The sequence below is a fragment of the Beta vulgaris genome, chromosome 2, assembly GCF_026745355.1.
Source record: "Beta vulgaris subsp. vulgaris cultivar EL10 chromosome 2, EL10.2, whole genome shotgun sequence".
In the NCBI taxonomy this organism is placed as follows: domain Eukaryota; kingdom Viridiplantae; phylum Streptophyta; class Magnoliopsida; order Caryophyllales; family Amaranthaceae; genus Beta; species Beta vulgaris.
Genome location: NC_079203.1, coordinates 25,058,185 through 25,082,644, shown reverse-complemented (window position 1 = coordinate 25,082,644; position 24,460 = coordinate 25,058,185). Strand labels below are relative to the sequence as shown.

Here is a 24,460-nt window from a genome sequence, read left to right as displayed (position 1 = left end):
GTTTTGATCCATATTCATACACTAGAGACACCAAAAAAGGACACAATCGATCACATCATTTAAAATGTCTTTTCAGATGCAGGCATGAACATTTGGGTCCTTATCACTACAACCTAACCCATCCTCGAGTTTCTCATCTCACTAGTGACTGAACATTTGGTTTTCAATTCTAAGAAAAATCCGGGAACACTTCCCTATAGTTCTCTGAGTACATGATCAAGATAGTAGTTAAACTATGAATATATGTACCCATAGAACGCTTACGGAAATGAGGTATATCTTTCTTATAAAAACAAATATTTATTCACATCCTAAGTGAGATAAGAAACTCAAAGACAGTCCCAAACCTGGGACTATTCAAGACTTACTCCTAATGAGTAAGCCTCGAACGGGTATCTAGAAAAATGATATACATTGCAATTAAACAACACAAACTAATCCATTCCTTAGATTTCCCTCTCCGCCATTAAGGTATGTCCATATAAGTTTGGTTATAATTCAACATATACTTTCCCAATCACATAACCAAATAATTCACATATACTTTCCCAATCATATAACCAAACAATTCCTTAGATTTGTCGACCCCCCCCCCCCATATAGGTATGGTTATAATTCAACATTATAGAGATAGTTAAAACAAATCCACAAATCCAAACTAATGGTTAAAATAACGTAAATTAGAAAATAACAAAAGGTATAATACATACCTCCGTTCTCAAGGAGCAGCGAAGATAAGCATAACGAGGTGAGCTTGGAGAACCGGCAAATCGACGAGCACAGGACAAATTATGGCAACTAATGAATAATGTGGAGGAGTGGCAAAGTGAGAGAATGCAACACCATTAAAAGAGATGAGTTTGGATCGTCACACAACATATCACTAAATTTCCCAAATACAAGGTAAATAGGAAGTTATAATATAAATTCTTATAAGTTTGACATTCTAAAGTGAGCATTCAAGAATTCTAACTCATAATCGAAACACATTATTCTAAAGTAAGTATTCAAGAAACACATGCAAGAAATTGATTCAATAAACTTATGAAGATAATTATATATTAGCAAGGAAGTATTTTAGAGTGCTACAAACTATACAAATTCATAAGCATTGCAAACTACAAACTATAAACTACAAACATCCTAAATTGCATCTCAAAGTTCATTTCACACATGTTTATCATGCGTTAAATTCTAATTTTAACCCCTTAACAATAATCAGAACTAAAGTCATTTAAAGCAACCATAAAAAGAATTAAGGGAACTTAAAATATATGATTAACGTAATTAATACAATCTTTTTTCAAAAAAACAACAAGAATTACATACATTGCCGGCAGCGGCGGAGGCGAGTCGGTGTGCAGCAGCAGCGACGGGATGGAGTAATCGGCGGCGAGTGAGAGAGAAAAAGTGACCGATAATGAGAGAGAGTGTGTGTGGCTAAAAATCGAGTGACCAAGAATAAGGGAGTGCACCGGCAGCGAGACAGCCACAAGGATTTCGCTGGCGAAATGGACGGCAGCAGGGAGTGAGTGTGACTGAAAATCGAGAGAGAATGAGAGTGAGGACTGAGAATAACAGAGAGAGCGAGTGAGAGTGTGAATCTGAAAACACCGAAAACTGCCGGAGAGGGGTTGAGTGGATTCGTCGGAGAAGCGACGGTCTCCGGCGAGGGTGAGGGAGCGTCAGCGAGTGTGAGGGCGAGGGTGAGTTTATCGCAGGAGGGAGAGAAAGAGAGAGTGAGAGTGCGAATTTCAGTTTAGAATTGTATTTAGGGCTCTCGACAATAATGTCGTTGGATCAAAAAAGTAAATGGGGGTTTTGTTATTTGTGTCGGATGGGCCACGGGGTCCGACGCAAATAACTTTTTGCATCACACTAAAGAAACGTACGACGCAGATAGGGGTGTATTCAAGGTCTGGATACATGCAGTGATGTGTGTGGCATCTTCTCACTACACAATGCAAATATTTGGATCCTACCATGTGCGTCGAACTAAAGCTATGTGCGACGCAAATTATGGTTGTCATTTGCGGCACGTCCTCATTGTGATGTGACGCAAATGACCCTTCCACTCATCTACCGTGATTGTTCACGTCGCGTGTCTTATGATGTCCGATGCAAATAGGCTCTTCCTATGCTTTTGGGTCATTTCTTCGAGGGTGCAATGCAAATAAGCCGACGCAAATTGACAATTATAACTGGTGATTTAATTTTGAAAAATCTGTCTCATATCTCTTCTTTTATTTCATAAGAGTTTAAAGATCGGTTTATTAGCAACCCTTGTTGTGGTTTCAATATGGATAACGATGTCGATCTAATCTCAAAAAAAGTAACGGATGAAGATAATCTTTTTCTTTGTCCAGCAATTCCGCCAGTTAAAACTATAGAGACAATGTTTAATCTTGCCCCTAATAAGTCCCCTTGTGGGTAACTCTGTTATCAAAGCATGCTTTTTTTCATCTAGGATGTATTTTATCGGAATATCCATAAGATTGATAACCCTTCTGTTGCAAATCATTTTAGTCTAATTATTTTATGTTCTACTATTAATAAAGTAATTTCTAAAGTTCTAGCAAATAGGTTGAAAGTTGTGCTTGGTAAGATTATTCACATGTTTCAAGGGGCTTTCGTCCCGGAGCGGTCAATTAAAGATAATATTCTTTTGGCTCATGAAGTGTTTCACTCATTCAAAAATAAGTCTGGTCGTGAAGGTTGGATTGCTATAAAGCTTGATATGGAAAAGGCGCATGATCGATTAGAATGAAGTTTTGTGTTTATTATGCTAGAAAAATTGGGTTTTGATAAAATAATGGATTCAGGGGACAAAATTATGTAATTCTTCTTTTTTGTTTTCAGTTCTTGTTAATGGTATTCCAGGAGATAGGTTTTTCCCTATGCGTGGAATTAGATAGGGAGAGTCGTTGTCTCTGTATTTATTCATTTTATGTGCTGAACTTTTGGCTTGTCAAATTCATGAATAAGATATTAGTGGAGAGAAACTTCTCGTGGTAAAGCTCGATCGTTCTGGTGTTAGATTCAGTTTTTGACTTTTGCAGATGATACAATGTTGTTTGCTACTAGCCTTGAATCAAACCATGTTCCACCACGCCTTCCAAGGCTGAAATTTCCCTTCCTGCAGCTTCAACAACTTAATCGGTGTTGAGAAATATAAATCCACGATGTAATTTGAGTTATCTAACCAGTATAGGGAGAAAAAATTAAGAATTAGAAACACAAAACTTCAAACCTGCATAGGGTTTAGCCAAATTGTATGCTATTTTTACAGAAACATCATCCCCATTAGAAGTTAGCAAAACCCTCTTTTCCAACATTCTCCATCTTCAAAATCTCTATTACATAAGGGAAGGGGGGAGCAACGGTGTCCTCTTTTGAAATGCCTATTTTACCCCCCTTCCCTTTCTAAATTGCAAAGGAATGTCAGTACCAAAATGGGGGTTCTAACAAAGCCACCAAAAATTAGATTTCAACATTACTCAGAAATCACTTATATCAGGAAATAAACTTTATAAATCACTCATAAAATTGAGAAAATCACAAAAAATCACGAAAATCACTTAAATGATAAGAAACTTTACAAAAACAAAAAATTAACTTATAAACTAAAACTAATATAGTAGGACGTCAATACATACAAAAACATTCACAAAATTCACTTACAAATCATTGTTCTAAAAAATCATCATCTCTATTATCTCTATTATATAAGGGAAGGGGGAGCTATGGTGTCCCCGAATGAAGAGACTATTTTACCCTTTTTCCTTTCTAAATTACAAATTCACTTACAAACCAAAGGGAGATTCAAATAAAAATACTGAAAATAAAATTATAACAATCACTCACAAGTCAATTAAAATCATAGAATTGCATAATTTACATTATAAAAATCACTCAAATGAGTACACTTTACAAAAACCAAAACATTAACTTACAAACTACAACCATTACACTACAATGTCAATACATACTCACAAAATTTTGACTTGAAATCCAAGTGTCCACGTTCTTCACAATATATGAAGTAGTATACTTAATTCAAAAACCAACTAAAAAATTATAATATTAGAAATCATAGATAAATTCAATAAATTTTCTATTTTGTTCATAGAATTTAACTTTGAAAAGTAAACAAAAAGGACTGGTGAGAGACTAAACCAACAAATTTTGTAACTAAAAATAATTATACTCTGTATTTCTAATGTTCAAAATCCGACTTTTACATACGTTGAAAAAAATCGAGTTTATGTCTTAAAAAAAATTCAAGCACGCATCGCGTGCAAAAAATGCTAGTTTCAAAAAAAACAAAGGGAAAAAAACACATCTTAAGAAATAAGAACCCGGTATCCGATCCGAAAATCCGTCGATCCGAAATTTCGGATATCCGATCCGATTTTAAGATTTCGGATATTTCGGATCGGGTATCCGGAAAAAATTTTGGGTTTTCGGATCGGATACGGATCGGGATTTTTCAAAAATTTCAACGGACCCGATCCGAAAATCCGGTGTTCCGATCCGAAAACCCGGTGATCCGATCCGAAAAGTTCGGATATCCGAAAATTTCGGATCGGATTCGGATCGCAATTTCCCCGATCCGAATTTTCGGATCAGATCTGATCCGATATCCGACATTGAACACCCCTATGTGTGTGTATGTGTGTGTGAAACAATCTCCAAAACTGAGCAAATGAAGTTTGAGAGAGATAGATTGTGTATTGTAAATCAAGTTAACTCTAGAGAGAGAAACTCCATTCTACTTGTTATGAATTAAACTATATGAATGAATACAGCTTAGAGAGAATTCTAGAGTATTATACAGGGGATAATTACTACAAAAGAAGCTAACAACCCAAACTAATAACTAACTCTCATAACAGAATAACTAACTCTCATAACAAAATAACTAACTCTATAAAAGAATTGGTTAGAGCTAGATATATTCTCAATATCATCCCTCAAACTAGGCATGGATGAAATCATGCCAAGTTTGGAAAGTAAAAACTGAAGTGGAGAGGAGGGTAAAATTTTAGTGAAGACATCTGCCAATTGACTGGTAGTAGGCAAGTAAGTTGAATAATCAACCCTTCTAGCACCTTGTCACCTGTGAAGTGACAATCAAGCTCTATGTGCTTGGCGCGTTCATGAAAGACAAGGTTCTTGCCTATATGGATGGCACTTTGGTTGTCACAATGCAAAATGACAGGAGCAAGATTCTCAACTTGCAATTCTTCAAGCAAACGAACTAACCAAGTTATCTCACTAGCTGCTGAAGCCATGGCTCTATATTCAGCTTCACTTCAAGATTTTGAAACAGTGCCTTGTTTCTTTGACTTCCAACTGATAGGAGAGGTGCCAAGCATTATGATGTAACCAGTGATGGGCTTTCTACTGTCAAGACAAGAATCCCAGTCAGAATCAGAATAGGCTTAGAGGATAGGTTGATTAGAACCACATAGGAGGATGCCTTGACCAACTGTGCCTTGAACATACCTCAGTGTATGATGTAGAGCTTGCACATGTGGGTCTCTTGGGGAATGAAGAAACTGGCTCAAGTGTTGAACAGTATAAGCTAGGTCTGGTCTAGTATGAGTCAAAAAGTTTAATTTTCCCACCATCATTCTATAATACCCAGGATCGGGATAAAGAGCACCTTCATGAGCTTGCAACTTCAAAGTGATAGGCAGAGTGACTGCTGGCTTAGCATTTGTGAGTTTGGAGCATTGTAATAACTCAGACGTGAACTTCTTTTGAGTCATGCAAATACTTGAGGAAGAATAGTGTTTATACCAAATTCTGATCAGGCAGAACTTAGCTGAGGATCTACAACTAATGCAAATGCAGCTAGAAATGATAAGAGAAACTAGCTACGAAATTAAAGAAGATGCAAAGAGGAGACAAAGACACCAAGAAATGGTGACGCGGAAAACCCCAAGAAAAGGGTAAAAACCGCGGGTGGAATTGAGTCCACCAATCCACTATATGAGAAGATTACAACTTACAGCTAGCAGCTAGCAGCTTATACTAGATACACTTATGAATATTGTAAATGTAGAAGAGAGAGTATGAAAGTAAGAGCAATGTAAAGACTTTTGTTTTACAGAATGTTTTTCCTTCTATTTATACTCATACATTAACGTTATTCCTTCATTTGATCGTTGCATAACAAACTCTCCTAAGAAGGTGCCACAACTCCTAGAATCAAGGGAGATCTTCTCTTCTGCTGGCTAACCACTTCTTCCTTTTTCTTTGGCCTAACGTCATTACTTGACTTGGTCTTGGTTAGTATCCAATGCTCTCCCAACCGGGTTATTTTGCACTCTTCATCTCTGCTTGTTGTAGCTGCTACCTGATGCTCTCTAGCTGTGACAAACGCGTCACCTGCAAGTTTTAGCTTAGGAAAATTTTAGGACATAACAATTGCCCCTAACTTGTGATGCCAACCTAGGCGCAGCTGAGTTAAAATCGCAAGTTACCAGTCAAAACAAAACAATTGTTAGCAAAAAGATTATTCAATATTAAGATAAGCTTATATTTCTTAAAAGATTTTTATCTTTTTCCGAGGAATTAAAACGTTTGAAGATAAAAAAAATTTTACTTAAGAGATAAACTTCCTTAACCGCTAAAAAGATAACTTCCTTGGGAAAAGATAAACTCATCAGGTAATTGATTACTTATCAGCAGCTAAAAGATAAATTTTACGCAACATTTAATTTTTATCCGTTGGCTTAGGCTACCGTTGAACTACTAGTATTTAAGGATCTTTTCCCTTCCTGAAACTTCACTTTACTCTTTTGCGAACTCCTCTTCTTCTCAGGTAAAACTTCTTTTCTTCTTTCTTTCATTTGCTTCCTTAGGAATTTTTAGATCTTTTCTTTCTCTCTAATGGGTAGAGCTATAGATGATGTCGCTTCGTCTGTCACTGAGCGAGACAAAGAGGTGCTCAAAGTTCTAGGGGGTTTCCCTGAAAACACTCAGATCATCCTCCCCACTCCCACATGCAGGCTTGAAACCTGCCCGGAGGATTACATTGCTACTATGAGCATCCTTTTCCTAGGGTATAATTACAAATTTTCCCCCCTTACTAGGTCTTTTATGGAGGTCCTGCACCTATCCCTTGGCCAGCTGATGCCAGCTTTTTGGAAAACCTGCTTGACTCTAGAGACCTTGACTAAAACATGGCACAACCCCTTCTCTTTAAATGAACTCTTCACTGCCTACAGTGTTAGAAAATCAGGCAAGGGTTTTATAACTTTTAGGGCTAAGGCTCCCTTCCCCAATTTGATAGAAGGTACAATCGCATCTGATTCCATATGGAAGACTAGGTATTTCTTCGTAGTGAAAGATTCGCTGGGCGAAGCTGGGAGCCCTCTAGTTGGGGGTTGGTCTACTAAAGGTACCTATCCGTTCAATTTGCTTTTTATTCCTAAAAATGAATTGACTAGGTTCTTACCTTGTTTTCCTTGCAGGTCTTGGCCCCATTGTTTCCCAGATACCCGAGCAAGCTGAGAGACTACCAGAACTGCTTAGTTTCCCCGTTGAGGAACGCACCTTCATAGCTCCTACTGAGGTTCTACCCCTAGACTCTAAAGCTTCTTCTCGCACCAACTCGATGTCGACAGGTAATTCTAGATTGCAAAGATTCTATTCGACTTATGATTCTTAGACATTAGGCCAACTAGGTTTTCCTTATTCATGCAGCCCAGCAAGATCTAGCAACTTATCCGACGAGGGCTATGGACAGGCTAAAGAATAGGAAGAGATCAGCCGCTCTTCTGGCAACTCAGGTTGAGAGGGTTCCTCGCAAACATCTACGCTCATCTTCCCTCCCAGCTAGAATCGACATCACGACTGACTCTCCTAAAGACGGGGTCCTTGTGAGCTTCCCTGCAGACTTCCTAGCTGAGGAAGGCCTAGAAGGTGGGATCTGGCCTGCAGCTGACAAGCTCGTGTTTCCAGCTGCACAAAAGAGGTTAAAAGGACAAGACCCTGAGGTTGTCTTGAACCATGCTGTTCAGCTATCACTACAGGCTAGAAAGACTTTACGAATTATCCCGTACAACGAGTATTATCGTTGCTGCTTATACTTACGTTTTTTCTTGATGTGCCAGCTTTCCCAGAGCTGCATAGCTGCTAGGGACAGCTTGCGGACTGTCGCCACTCTTCAAGATAAGGTGGCTCGCCTGCAAAAGGACAACTTAAGCCACCAAGCTAAGCTGGAGAGAGAGAAACAGTCCCGGCTGGATGCTGAGAGCAGGTTAGCTGCTGAGCAAAAATTATGAAAAAGAGAGGCTGGAGAAAGATGAGAAGATAGCTGAGCGGAAAAGAAAATGCACGCCTGTTGCAGCTGTCAGAGATGCTGAGGAGAGGGCTTTAGACATTCAAGCTGAAGCCAAAATTATTGAAACTGCGAAGCTAGCTACCTGATAAAGTTCAAGAAGCTGATGACAAGGGTGTCAATTTTTACATTGACAGATTCCTCAAGCTGGACTCTATGGCTGCATGGAGGCTCTAGCTACAGGTAACAAGCAAACGACTCAGAGCAATCTACAGCTGAATCTCCCTTCCTAACCAGCCAGAGGGCGCTGTCCGAGTGCAAGACAAATCTTGGTGATGATGCCAGCTAGCTTCTTAATTTCTTCAGCTCTTTATCAGCTTTCTTCTGGAACAATTTAGTTTTAATTAGCTTTGGTACTTTTACCATTGTCCATGGGGGCAATGTGTTTTTGTAAGAACATATTTCTCTTTAGCTATTTAATCTTTTGACTTATGCTTTTGCCTTTTGATCTTAGCTTTGATACTTTGATAAATACTTAGTTACATGCATGCTTTTGTTCTTAGATATTAGAACAACTATTTACCTGGGTAAGGTTGTTCAACTTGGTTGGGCCCGTTTCCTTGGTGCTACGACCATTCAGCTAATTTGGTGCTAACCCTTAGCTGCTAAGCTGGTGCTACGACCTTGTAGCTGGACCTGAAATTCCAGCTACCCACCTGGGTGCTGCGACCCCTTGCGTTTACCTGCGATGAAGTGGACTTAGATGGCTTGCTGTACAACAGCAATACATAAAGTACTTAAGTTACTAAACAAATTAATTTGTTGTTTACCTGGTGGACCAATGCTTTTGCAAACAATGGTTGCCTTTTAAAGATTCTGGCGTCTTTGGCCCGGTATAACCTGGTAATGCCCCAGGTTAGAAATGATATAGCTTAAGGTGAGAAGCGTTCCAGCTTCTAGGTACTGCTTTTCCATCTTAGTATAGCGATAAGCTCCTTTTCCAACTACTTGATCAATTAGATAGGGCCTTCCCAGCTGATCCCTAACTTACCGCATTGACTCTTGGGTATTCTGAAAACTTTCCTTAGAACCCAATCTCCTACCTTGAATACTTTGCTTTGACATTCTTGTTGAAGCTACGAGCCACTATTTGCTGTTGCGCAGCCATTCGTATTAATGCATTATCTCTTAACTCTTCGATGGAATCTAGGTCTAGCTAAGCTCTTTGTCGTTGGCTTCAGGAGTCATCAATCCATATCTAGCTGTAGGGACAGCTACTTCCGCAGGTAACCGCCTCGCACCATACACAAGTGAAAAAGGAGTTCTTCCTGTGGCGCCTCTTGGTGTTGTTCTGTTTGCCCCAAGCACCTTAGGTAGTTCTTCTACCCATTTCCTTTCTTAGCTTTTAGGCGCCTTTAATGCCATTGATAATTACTTTTTGCTGGACTCAGCTTGTCCGTTAGCTTGCGGTATCTAGGTGTGGAAGTTATCAAGCTGATGTTCCATTCGTGACAGAATTGCCTTGTCTTGTCACTTATGAATTGTGATCCGTTATCACATAATTTCGCTAGGTACCCCGAATCTGCAGATAATGTTAGTATGCAAAAAGGATATTACTTCTTTATCTCTCACCTGCTGGAATGCCCCAGCTTCGATCCATTTGGAGAAGTAGTCCGTGAGTGCTAGCATGAAAACTTTTTGCCCTGGAGCTACAGGTAATTTCCCCACAATGTCCATGCCCCACCTCATGAAAGGCCAGGGTGTTAAGGTGGGGTGCAATACTCAGCTGGCTGAGTGTCATGCCTGCGTGTTCTGGCAGCTTTCGCATTTTTGCACATACTTCTTAGCATCAGCACGCATGGTTGGCCAATAATACCCGTATGCTAGGATTTTGTTTGATAAGCTTCTTCCAGCTGCATGAGACCCGCATTCACCTTCATGGAACTCCTTGAGGTGGGCTCCCACTGGTCTTTCTCAAGCATCTTTGTAATAGATCTAGCTGGCGCAAGCTCTTTTGAATAGAGTGCCGAAATAACATGATATCTTGTGGCTTTCATTCGCAGCTTCCTAGCTTCCAGCTTATCTTCTGGCAAGATGCCCCTTCCAGAAAATCGATGATTGGCTGGGTCCAGCTAGCTTCCTGCCTGGCTGTCATCTGTGCACCATGTTTACCTCTTTGCTGATAGCTGGCTCAGCTAGGTGGGCTATAGGTATTGATTTGAAATCGCATTTTCTGAGTGCTGATCCGAGGTTAGCTAGGGCGTCGGCCTTGGTATTCTGGTCCCTTGGGATCTGCTTTATGCTGAACTCTTCGAATAACTTGGCTTTGTCTTTCTAGCTCCAGGTAAGAGGCCATTTTAGAATCTTTAGCTGCGTATCTCCATTTACCTGGCTTACTATTAGCAACGAATCACTGAAGACACGCAAACTGTTAGCTTTTAAATCATGTGCTAGTATCATACCTGCATTAAGGCCTCATATTCAGCTCATTGTTGGTAGCTTTAAAATCGCAGCAGATAGCGCGTACTATCATGTCCCCTTGTGGCGACTTTAGCACTATACCTAGACCAGCCCTCTGAAGTTTGAAGATCCATCCACATACAGCTGCCAGAGCCTGATTTACCTACTTTGTTAATGTGGCGCACTTCTTCCTCAGCGGTAGCTGCTAGTCAGGGCTAAAGTTGCCACAAAGTCAGCTAGGGCTTGCGATTTTATAGCTGTCCTGGGTAGATACCTAATGTCATGTGCACTCAGGGATATGGCCCATTTGGCCATTCTCCCTGAATGCTCAGGTTTTCGTAATACTGCTTTGATGGGGTAATTAGTCATAACATGAATGGGGTGAGACTCAAAATAGTGCTTAACTTACGAGATGCCATATATAAAGCTAACACTAATTTTTCAAGTGATGTGTACCTGGTTTCAGCATCTAGCAGGGATTTGCTAACGTAATAAACTGGGAGTTGTTGATTTTCAGCTTCCCTGTAGTACGCACTTACCGCTTTGCTGCTAACAGCTAGATACAGCTGGAGAGTCTCTCCTGTAGATGGCTTTGATAGTAGGGGAGGTTGAGCCAGATAGGCCTTCAGATCCTGCAATGCAGCTTCATGCTCATCTGTCCAGTTGAATCCTTTATTATTTTTTAGCACGTTGTAAAACAGTGGCACTTGCGGATGATCTGGATATGAATCTGTTCAGCGCAGCTACCTCCGTCAGCTTCTGGACCTCTTTCAGGTTTCGTGGTGACTGATATTGATTAGTGCTTGCACTTGGCTGGGATTGGCTTCTATTCCTCGCTGGGTGACTATGTAGCCCAAAAACTTGCCTGCTGGGACACCGAAGGAACACTTGCTAGGATTAAGCTTCATCCCATACTTCTTTAAGACTTCAAAGGTTTCCTGCAGGTGGTCCACATGATCCTCTGCTTTCTTTGTTTTGACCAGCATGTCATCTATATAGACTTCCATCGTGTCCCCCAGCTGCTTCTCGAACATCTTGTTGACTAGCCGCTGGTAGGTGGCACCCGCATTTTTTAGCCCAAAGGGCATTACCTTGTAGCAATAGATGCCTCTTTCAGTCATGAAGGCGGTCTTTTCTTGTCTGCAGGATCCATTAGTATCTGATTTAACCTGAGTATGCATCCAGGAACGTTAGCCTCTCATGGCCAGCTGTAGCGTCCACCAATGCATCAATATGTGGCAGCGGGAATGGATCTTTGGGGCACGCCTTATTGAGATCTGTAAAATCGATGCACACCGCCATTTGCCATTTTTCTTTCCACAACCACCACGTTAGCTAGCCAGTCGGATATTTGACTTCTCGGATTTTGCCAGCTTTTAGTAGCTTGTCCACTCCTCGTTGACTATCATATTTCTTTCTGGGGCAAACTTCCTTCTTTTCTGCTTCACGGGCTTTGAGTTAGGATCAACGTTTAGCTTGTGGGTAATGATGTCAGGCTCAATGCCTACCATATCTTCATGGCTCCACGCAAAACAGCTTACATTTTTCTTTAAGAATTCAATAATCGCTGCTTCTCCTCAGCTGGCAGGGATGCCCCAATCTGCACGGTCTGCTCTGGCTTTGCTGGGTCCAACGCCACTTCATCTACATCTTGATCTGTTGGCTTGGCTGGCGCTGGACCTTGCTGTAATTGCTAGATAGATTCCTTTTTTGCTTTTAGAGATATGCTATAGCATTCCCTAGCCAGCTTGCGATCGCCCCTGATTTCTTGCACTCCCCACTTGGTAGGGAATTAATAGTCTGGTGAGTGGAGGTGAGCAGCTCGCATTTTGTGGATCCATGGTGTCCCCATTATGATGTTTATATGCTGAGGGACAATCTACCACATTGAACCTGGTTTGGAGGTTGACTCCTTTTGCATAGGTGGGCAAACGATCTTCCCGAGCGTTGTAGCTGGCTCGCCATTGAACCCGAACAGAACGGTTGCTTTCCTAGGATATCAGCTTCCTGCAGCCCCATGCTTTCTAGAGCCTTTTGAAAATGATATTAGCTGAGCTGCCATTGTCTATCAAGACTCGCTTCATGAGGCAATTGCTGACGGTGAGAGATACGACGAGGCCGTCATGATTATCAGCTTCTTCATCTCCATCTTCTTCGTCGAAGCTGATGGTCATGCTTCTGAGCTTTTTCTCTTCAGCACTCCTCGCGGGCTAGGTGCGTTTTGGAACCTTCTCGAGCAAATCTCTTGGCTGCAGAGTATGTTAGTCCACATATTTCTGAACCTCCGGAGATAGAATTGATTACCTTATCGTGTAGGGGCTCAGGTGGCGGATGAGGTTGTTGCTGGCTGGGGCCAGCTTTTCTTCTTGCTGCCCTTCCCCATCAAGTGCTCGAGATAGCCCTTCTTGAGCAGCCAGCCACTTCCTTTTTGAGAGCATTGCATTCTTCTGTTCGATGGCCATGGTCGCCATTGAGCTACACCACTTGGTGGGTCCTTCTCGCTGTCTGGTCTGTCGCTTTAGTGGCCACCTAAGCTGTGTTCCCAGCTTTTCGAGTGCGTTTACTACGCCTCCTGCATCCACGTTAAAACAGTAGGAAGCAATGGAAGGGTTATCGTTACTAGCTGATTTACCTGTGGCCTTGCTGGCTACGTTGTTACTTTCGCGCTTCTGATATGGCTGATGGCGCCAATCATTCTTCTTCTGGTTCTGGGATTTCCGATCGTAGCTAGGCTCGCTCACGTACCTGGACGCCTCGTCCTCCTCGACAGCGTATTCAGCCATAGCTCTGGCCCTGACCTCTTCGAAGTGCCACATGGGTACCTGGTCAATTCATAATACAATCTAGATTTATAGGTTAGTCCTCTCCTGAATGCTTCGATAGCGTGGGAACATCCAGGTTCTTGACAGAGATCATTTCCTTGTTGAATCGATCCAGGTACTGCCTCACAGCTTCATTGCTTCTGGGTGATGCGGTACAGTCGCCGGTTGCTTCTCTAGGACCCTGCTCTTGCAAACTGCATATAAAACTTGTTAATTAAAGCAGAAAATTTTGGATGCTACCTGGCTTAAGACTTATCAGCCATTGTAAAGCAGGCCCGATAAGGTGGCCCGAAGGACTTGCACATGGTGGCCTCAGCAGATGCTCAGGAATGGACAGAGTCCACATCTTCTGTTATATTGAGCACATGGTCATAGGGATCCAGCTCCATCATACAGCTTGTGAGGCTGGGTCACTTGATCTTTTTGGGAATCCTGGCTCTTCGATTTCTTCCACGAAGGGGGATTGAGCTAGCCATCAGGAGATTCTTCAGCCACAGGGGTTGGTGCTCCAGGCACTTCGTCAGCATGCGAAGTATCTTCCTGTTTGAGATTTAGGAGCGCCATTTTCCTAGCTGCAGGATCAGCTTCATCTGCTTCATCGTCGACCTAGCTGCTCCATCTTCACCTTCACTGGCTTGGAATCTCGAGATCAGAATCTTAGGAACTACGTTCGGATACGTTGCTTAGGCGTTTTGCTACTTTTGACAGAATCCAATTCCTTTGGAGGCTGTCAATGGTCTACTGGGCTTCAGATTGAGTGCGGTGAAGGTCTTCTTGAGCCTTCAGCAAGCTGCTTTCATTGCTTCAGCAGAATCGTCAGCCATTTCAAAGTTGGTTGAGTGTTTCTTTTTGGGATTTTAATGAGAGTTTAGCTTAGAGCCCCACGGTGGGCGCCAAACTGTTTATCCAAATTCTGATCAGGCAGAACTTAGCTGAGGATCTACAACTATGCAATGCAGCTAGAAATGATAAAGAGAACTAGCTACGAAATTAAAGAATGCAAAGAGGAGACAAAGACACCAAGAAATGGTGACGCGGAAAACCCCAAGAAAAGGGTAAAAACCGCGGGTGGAATTGAGTCCACCAATCCACTATATGAGAAGATTACAACTTACAGCTAGCAGCTAGCAGCTTATACTAGATACACTTATGAATATTGTAAATGTAGAAGAGAGAGTGTGAAAGTAAGAGCAATGTAAAGACTTGTGTTTTACATAATGTTTTTCCTTCTATTTATACTCATACATTTTATAACGTTATTCCTCCATTTGATCGTTGCATAACAAACTCTCCTAAGAAGGTGCCACAACTCCTAGAATCAAGGGAGATCCTCTCTTCTGCTGGCTAACCACTTCTTCCTTTTTCTTTGGCCTAACGTCATTACTTGACTTGGTCTTGGTTAGTATCCAATGCTCTCCCAACCGGTTTATTTTGCACTCTTCATCTCTGCTTGATGTAGCTGCTACCTGATGCTCTCTAACTGTGACAAACGCGTTACCTGCAAGTTTTAGCTTAGGAAAATTTTAGGACATAACAAATAGCCAATCTCAATGCTTAGGAAGTAGTGCATCTGCCCTAGATCTTTGATGCTAAAAGTGGAATGAAGGTGATGTTTGAGCTGATTAATACTAACAATGTATGTGCCTGTCAAAATAATGTCATCAACATACACAGCTGCTACGGTGATGTGATGATGTTGATGTTGATGAAGAGACTATAGTCATTCTTGGACTGTACAAAATCTTGTAAAAGGAGCTCATGAACAATCTTGGTAAACCATTGCCTAGAAGCTTGTTTAAGTCCATAAAGGGACTTTTTCAATAGACAAACTTGTTGATTAGGATTAGGGAGACCTTCAGGAACTTTCATAAACACTTCTTCAACTAAATCTCCATGTAGAAAAGCATTATTAACATCTAATTGGAAGATATCCCGATCCTGGAAGCTGTCAAAGTAAGCACACATCTTACGGTTGCCATTTTAATGACTAGAGAAAAGGTCTCTTGATAATCAATGCCCTCTTTTTGGTTATAACCCTTGGCTACCAACCTATCCTTATACCTTTCTAGAGTCCCATCTGATTTGAGTTTAACTTTGTAAACCCACTTGCACCCAATTGGCTTTTTACCTTTAGGAAGGTCAACGAGTTCCTAGGTGTGATTGGCTTGCAAGGCTTGTAACTCTTGTCCATGGCTAATATCCAATCAGGATTAGTAGCAGCCTGTTGGTAGGTTTCAGGTTCTGTGTATTGGGAACGATGAGAAAAGAAAGCATGATGAGATAGAGGTAAAGAGTCAACAGTGACCAGATTGCACCAATGATCAGAACAAGACTCCACAGCAGATTAAATGAAGTCCTGAAACTGTCTACTAGGAATAGAGAGTCTGGTGGATCTCCTTACAGGAGGAGGAAGGGATAAATTGGTTGAGAGATCATGTAAGGAAGACTGGGAAAGAGGAGAAGAAAGTGGTGGAGAGGAAGGGGAAAAAGGAGAAGTAGAAGAAGAAAGGTCAGGAGCATGGAAATCTGAGGTGGAAGATATAGATGTGTGAAAAACATCAGGAATATCATGATCATAAAAGGGTGTGGTAGGATTAGAAAGTGGAAGGAATATAGGAGCTGCTAGTGGAGTAGTAGTAGCATTAGAAGAATGAAATGGGAGATGTTTTTCATAAAAAATAACATCCCTAGAAATAATAATTTTGTTAGTGTGCAAGTTCAAGACTCTATAACCTTTTTGAGTGATGGAATACCCCATAAAAACACATGGATCTGATCTGGGATCAAACTTAGACCTTCCTTGCTTCAATGTGGAAGTGAAACAGATACAACCAAATACCCTTAGGTGTGAAACATCTGGTTTGTGTCCAAGAGTTTCTCAAAAGGACTAGAAAACTGGAGAGCTTGCAAGGGCATTCTGTTGATCAGATAAGTTGCACATAGGATGCATTCTCCCCAAAAACGAACTGGAACCTCGGATTGAAAATATAAGGCCCTAGCAGTCTCAAGCAAATGTCTATGCTTCCTCTCAACTACTCCATTCTGTTGAGGAGTTTCTGCACAACTAGTTTGGTGAAAAATCCCATGTTGAGCAAAAAAAAGCTTGAGTGGTCCTTCACATATCTCCTTTGCATTATCAGACCTCACATTCATGATTGAAGTATGAAAATGTGTGTTAACATATGCAAATAAATCAGAGAAAACTTGTACAATATATATCAGATTTGTACTTCATAAGAAACACCCAAGTAAGTCTAGTAAAATCATCTACTAGAGTCAAGAAAATATTACATCATCTGTGAGTACGAGTCTTGTAGGGACCCCATACATCTAGATGAATGAGCTGAAAAGCCTGAGTAGATTTTATTGTACTATGTGGGAAGGGGAGTCTAGTCTATCTAGCATAGTGATAGACTTGGCACATACAATGGGAGATAGTCTTGCACCTTGACATTGGGAAAGATTTTACTGATATGCACAAAAGGAAGATGACTTAATCTTAAGTGCCATAATTTGGCCTGTTCGACAGCAGACAAGCAAATGAGGACAGTAGATTCAGGAATAACAGTAGTAGTAGGTGAAGGAGAAGCTAGATCAGATCCATCCAAGCAATAAAGACCATTTTTGAAGTTACCAAGAAGCAGTTGCTGCTTCTATAGCGGGACCTGAACATAGCACGCTGAATCAAAAAAAGATATAGAACAGATCATATCCTTGCAAAGCATAGGAACAGATATGAGATTAAACTTAAAATGTGGCACATGAAGCACATTTTTAAGCACAATATGTGAACCAAGTTTGACTGTTCCTTGATGTTTTACTTGTAAAGAGCTACCATCAGGAGTGGTTATGCTAGCATGTTGAGCAGTAATATCATTAATTTTAGAAAACAAACTTAGATCATGACACATGTGGTCTGTTGCACCACTGTAAATGATCCAAGTTGTGTTACTCAGAGAAAATAGACAGAATTTACCAGCTAGGAAAGTAGTATGAGTGTCATGTGAATCTTCTGTCTTTGATTTCCCAATATGTGCCATGATTTGATTGTATTGAGATTGAGTAATAGGAGAATCAGGACCAGAAAAATCCTTGTTATCAGTTTCTTCCTCAAGTTGAGCAGCAGTTGCCACTCTTTTGCCTTTCCAAGTATCTCCTTTCCAAGGATCTATAGGTGGAAAACCATGTAACTTGAAACACTTGTCTATGGTATGTCCAGGACGTTTGCAGTGTGTACAGAAAGGTCTTCTACCTTGATTACCTTGATACATTCTAGTACTCTTGGATGAGTTTTAATTGGAATTAGGTATACTGTATACAAAGCCCTTCTCATAGTATCTCTTCTTGTTGTTATTTACAACAAAGGCCATTGACTCATCTTTGTTGTGAATAGCATTATAGACTTCTTTGTGACGTTCTTCTTGCATTAATAGCCTATATGCATGAGAATGGTTAGGCAAAGGATGCTGCACAAGTATTGTGCCCCTGGCTTGCTTAAAATCTTCTTTAAGCTTCATCAAGAACAATATAAGCCTTTGATCTTCATGTCTCTTCAGAAGTTGCCTTGTAATATCACATGTACACTTGTTGCATGTGCACGCTGGAAGAGGATTGTGAGCATCAAGCTCATCCCATAGCATCTTGAGTTGAGTGAAGAAACTAGATAAACTGTTAGTTCCTTGTTCAAGAGATGCATTCTATTGTTGTAAACTATAAATTTGTGTGCCTGAGGTTTGTCCAAAATGTTCCTCCATATTACACCAAATTTCCTGAGCTGAATCGAAGTACAATATACTTCTAGCTATTGCAACATCAAGAAATTGAATAAACTAAGATATCAGAGTGTTATTTTCATCTGTTCCAAGCTTTGAACAATGCACAATCATTGCTAGGTTTAGTGATAGTACCATCTATTAAACCTAGCTTGTTTTTAGCAGAGAGTCCTATGATTACCGAGCATTTCCAATCATTATATCCACTGTCATTAAATTGATTAGGAACTAGTCTATACTGTGAGTCACTTGGATGTATATAGTAAGGAGATGAAGGATCTTATGCTGGATCAATACTCGTGTTTTCAGTTTCAGGCATTTTGTGGAAAAATAGAAGTTGAGAACTTTAGAAATCAGATAGGATGATATATGAAGAAATTAGACTTAGATTTTGAGTAGAATCAAGCTTAATGAGATGATATCAGAGAAAAAATCCAGAATTATATATTCAAACACAACGAGATGACCACAGAAGAAGAATCTAGAGAAATCAACTGAAGATGACAAGATTTTGATGAAATTTGGATTTGCTTGACAGATTAACAGATTCTGGAAATGAAATAGGTGATGGTAAGATCTTAATCTTGATGATTTTGAGTCAATTGATAGATTAAAAAGATGTGATGATTTCATATTTGACTAATCAAACTACAACAATTTTGATTTCCATATGAAAAAAGAATTGATCAAGCAAACAAAGCAAATATTTGCGGAAATGAAAGAAACTTTGATTGATCAAACTTACAGATGAATTCCAATGAAAAAATTCACCTCATGAATTGTTCGAAATGATTGAAGGAAACACCAGAAGAATTAACTTCATAATTTCTGGAAAATCAACTCCAGAAATCGAAACTCTTTAGATATTTAGATCTTCAAATTGAAAAACAGAAGAATTGATTTGAACTTTTGCGGAAGAATTTGATGCAGAATCAGTATGCTCTGATACCATGAAACAATCTCTAAAACTGAGCAAATGAAGTTTGAGAGAGATAAATTGTGTATTGTAAATGAAGTTAACTCTAGAGAGGGAAACTCCATTCTACTTGTTATGAATTAAACTGTATGAATGAATACAGCTTCGAGAGAATTCTAGAGTATTTATACAAGAGATAATTACTACAAAAGAAGCTAACAACCCAAACTAATAACTAACTCTCATAATAGAATAACTAACTATATAACAGAATTAGTTAGAGCTGGATATATTCTCAATAATATATATATAATCCCAAGAAAGATCAAGCACGAAACTAACAATTGACTAAACAAAGTTATTTTTTAATTATGAGTCACATAAACCAGAAAAAAAAACAAGAGAATTAAAAGATGGAAAATTGTATTAAAAATTCATGGGTTATTACCTGAAATGTATAAGAAACGAGAGAGTTTGTTGGGATGATAGTCTTCAGTCTTCATATTCATCTTTGATGGGTATTTAATGCCAAGTTGCAATAGCGTTCATCTTCATCAAGATTCCACATTCATCTTTGTGGTGATTGTGGTTGGTTTGAGGAGATCAGGAAGGAAGACAGAGGTAGGGGATTGTCCAAGTGAGGAGAAGACTGAGGCAATCTTTTTTCTATTAGTGGTTAGCCGTTGCGGTTAAGAGAACCAAAGTGGTTAATAGAAAACCAGAGCGGTTTTCTATTAACCGATTTGGTTCTCTTAAGAACATAAGCAGTGCGTTGGTTGGTCTTGGTTGGTTTTTGAGTTTTTTTTTCTCTCTCTCTTTTCCTCCTTCGTACACCTCACATCCCACTAAAACTCCCACCAACTCATCTTTTTTTTCTCACAATGGTTTGGTTGGTCTTACTTGATTTTTCTATTTTTCTCTCCTACTTTTACCAAATCCCACCATATACTATCTCTCTTATTCAATGTTTATTTTTTTATGAAATAGATGATTTAAATTAATAAAAGCTAATTAGATTATGTTAAATTAATTACGATAAATTAAATTACATTACAAGCTAATTAGCTAATTAGCTTACGTTAAATTAAATTAGCGTTAACTTGATATTATAGTAATTATGTGTTAATTAGCTTACATTATATTAAATTACCTTAATTGACATTATAAATTAAAAACAACGAACACATTACATAAGATAGATAATTTAAAAAACACATATACATGAAATTTGATACATAAACATAGACAATTTAAAAAACACAAATACATGAAATTTGAAATTACTCAAATCATAATTAATTAAATAAAAGTTAATTAATCAACTTGACGATTAGGCCCAAAATTACGCCATATGTGTTCAACCAAGTTATTTTTTCAGTGAGATGTGAGTTTCCCCGTCTCGCATCTCAGATCTTCTCTCCATGTATGCACCTAAATTTCACACCTCGAGTCTTCCGTTGTGCACAACAAATGAGTCTTCTCCGGCTAAGTCAGATGACCCCTCGTTATTTTGAGTTTGAACTTGATCATATTCATTTGGATTTCGGTAATTTTGATAAGTATCAGGCTCATCTTCAACAATCATATTTTGCATGATGATACTTGCCATCATTATTTTCCACAATATGTCTTTATCCCAAGGGAGAGCGGTCTGCGAATGATTGCAAATCTAGCTTGCAATACCCCTAATGCACACTCTACATCTTTTCTAACAGCTTCTTGATGTTGTGTGAATAATCTTTGTTTTGGGGTTTGGGGGAGCTTTATTGCGGGGATGAATGTTGACCATCTCGGGAAGATTCCATGTTATAAGCTGTCCGGTTCACTGAGAAGCTGACCTCTGGAGCTTCATTGTAGGACATCATCAAAGGTGGGAGACTTATGCAATACGTTTATATCATTGCATGCATGAACCCGGGGTGTCAAAAAAAGCATGCCATATCCATAAGTAACTTGAAGCAACCACTTCTAAGATTATTATTGTTGTTTTGCTTCATCCTTGATACATTCCTTTCCAGCCTTGAGGACCATACTTCCAGTTCCAGTGCATGAAATTGATGCTTCCCATCATGCCTGGGAAGCCACGACGCTTGCCTTCATGTACGAGACGCTCAATGCCATTTGCATTTGCCTTCCTCAAGTATTCAGGTCCAAATCTAGCAACAACTCCTTCGACAAAATGAAGAAGGCATTCTCTAGCATTACTTGAAGCAATTTTCAGGTACTCGTTAATAGCATCAAAGGATGAACCATTTGCCAACATCCTGATAGCCTCTGTGCATTTTTGTAGTGCAGATGCACCCATCCTTCCAGTAGCACCTGGTTTTCGCGTAAAGAACTCATCATCTTTAATTATTACTCCTTCGACAATACGAAGGAAAACATGTTTATGCATACAAAACGTTCGACGAAAAATATTCTCGGGGTAAAGAGGTTCGTTGCTGAAATAGTCATGAAATAATCTTTCATGAGCTTCCTCACGTTCCCTATGCACATATTTTCTAGTGCGGGGTACAATTTCCTCTTCTTGTTGTTGCTCAACATCAACGGACTGACTCCATTCTATGTAATCTTGAACCATGTAATTAAAAAATTCAGATGCTGAACTAGAAGAACTTGAATCATAGTTCATTTTTTAGATATGTTGGTTGAAGTGGTGTTTTTCTAGAAAATAAGATATTGAGAAGAAAAAGTGGATGGAGATGTGATTTTATGGTTAAGTTATGTTCTATTATATAGCAAAATTCCATCATATGTACATAACAATAATTCACTTACAGATTAGACATATCAATGCAATGTAGGAGCAGACAATTCACTGCAATGTAGGAGTAGACAATTCACTGCAATTTAGGAGTAGACAATTTAATATGGCACTATGTGTCATACGATTCAATGTCAGGTGAGTAGATAATTCAATACAGTACTATTTGTTACATTATTCAATATCAGGTGATTAGACAATTCAATATAATAATAATGATAATAATAAGTAGGATAAGAATAATAATAAGTAGAATAATAATGAAAACAATGATGATATGATAATTTTAATTATAACGATAATGATACATTCATAATCAAAAGTTACGACACATACACATTCATAATTAAAGTACGATACAACTAAATTGCAAACTAAAACCAATCAAAAACATGAATACTAACTAAACATATTTATCCTTAAATTGTAACTTAAGTTTTTCATACATATCTCTCTCATCCGGATAAAGGGAAGACTTAGCCATTAATATATTGCAAATTTTGAACTTTCTATCTTCCTCTTTTATTGATTCTCTCAAGGCATCACGCTCCGTTTGATACTCAAGCCAGTCTTATCCCAAACTAACCCTCATAAATTCTAAAGAAAATTGAGATGGGTATGTAAAACTGGATATTGGGGCTTTTCTCAAGCTAACACCTTCGTCAGGACCAGGCCGTTTTGAGCTTCCGCCGCTTATTTGGGTGCCATCTGCCCATTTGTCGTAGTGTTTCATAACATTCCATGCATGCTCCAATGTAAATGGCCCATGGACTTTTACATACATCTCAAGGGCTTTAGTTAGGATGTCTTCGTCATTGCAGTCGGACCCCTTCTTCCTTTTCACCTCAGTATATATCCCGACCCATGCATTCACATCTCCGTTGATTTTTTTCAACGACAGTAAGTGCTTTGAATGTCCTTGAGCGTAAAGTTAGATTGAGTCATTGTGTCTCTTCCACACTCTTAAATACTGAACCCCAGAAACCGTCCCCATTTTGGTCGGGTCCCTTCAACAGATCTCCTCCGCACTCTAGATACGCCGAAATGAGTGCATGATCTTCATTGCACTCCATTGACACTTTGGTGTTGTGGCATTTTTTGAAGAAGGAGTGTTTTAAATTCTTGTGATTGGATTTCAACTACATCTTCATTTTCGCGAGGTTGTTCATGTTGTTGTGGAATATGTCGGGATATAGGAAAAGATGGTTGAGCTTGTTGTTGGGATAGATGATTAGAACTTTGTGGAGATTGTTGTGTAGCTTGTTGAGAATTTTGTTAATTCGATTGGCTTTGAAAAAACATAAACATTCTTTGGAATTTCGAATTTGTAGCACACACTTGGATCGATTTGAAAATTATTTTGGGAATTTTGTGGGTGCTTTGGATTATTTTTGAAGTAATTAGGATTATTTGAATCCATAATATTTTCATAATATAAGTAATATTAGGTAGGAGACAGTAATTAGAAAAAAATGGGTTGGGAAGAAGTTTGGTAAAATATATTAAACTATGACTCAATTTTAAAGATAAGAATATTTTATAGCCAATATTGTAATTAATTTTTTTAAAATAATAACCTAATTTTTTCTATTAACGTTACAAAATTTAGAACATTACAAATTTACAGTTGAACATTAAGTAAAGAGCGTTGCAGAGAAAAAAAGACATGTGGCGCACTACCACTTGCTGGTTAGTGGGCCCCTAACATGCGTCAGGGACACTGACAGCAAGCTGCTGCCTTGGCTAATGTTGTTGCCTTTTTCCTTCTTCCAACGTTGCATTTCACAAGGGCCCATCATAATTTTTTCGCCAATTTCTTGCCCCGCGTCTGAGATTTATTCGTCTTGTGCACTCCATCCTAGGTCCATATGATCTGGAAATCAAGACCAACCAACCCAAAGGGCCAAGTGCCCCAATAAGAAAACTAAATAAAGCTAGTTTTACTATTTTCTGAACCAACCTAAAACCATCTTATTGCACATGCTCTAAGGACCGGAGCGGTTGTGTTTGCAGCTTTCTCACCCAAAATTTTGAGCATTTATCGATTTGGTTCTTTTAAGAAACGCAACGGTTTTGTTATGACGTTTAGTGTTTTTTCCACTAGTATAACGAGGATTGTTTGATCTGGGGTCGGCGTCATATGGTGTTTATTATGTTAAAGTTGATGCTTTATTAGTGCAAGGTTTGGCTTTTGACCTCCCACCTCCTATATCGTTTATTTGGATTTGGAAACTTTAGATTCCTCCTAAAGTGAAAATTTTTCTATGGAGACTTCGTAATGATGGGCTTCCTACAAAAGTTAGGCTTCAAGCTCGTCATGTTTTTCTTCCCCATGAATGTTGTTGTTGTAACTATCATTTGGAGAATGCTAATCTCTTGTTTCATTGCAATTTTACTCAAGATGTGTTTTCGTGTCTCATCGATTGTGCTGGT

General features: G+C 39.3%; 1 protein-coding gene across 1 annotated transcript; it reads right to left on the bottom strand.

Moving 5' to 3' along the window:
* Positions 1-21,256: 21,256 nt before the first annotated feature.
* On the bottom strand, positions 21,257-21,895 carry LOC104906371 (uncharacterized). The gene has a single exon (XM_010695112.1). The coding sequence runs from the start codon at positions 21,893-21,895 to the stop codon at positions 21,257-21,259; it is 639 nt and encodes a 212-aa protein (XP_010693414.1).
* Between the last annotated feature and the right edge of the window lie 2,565 nt (positions 21,896-24,460).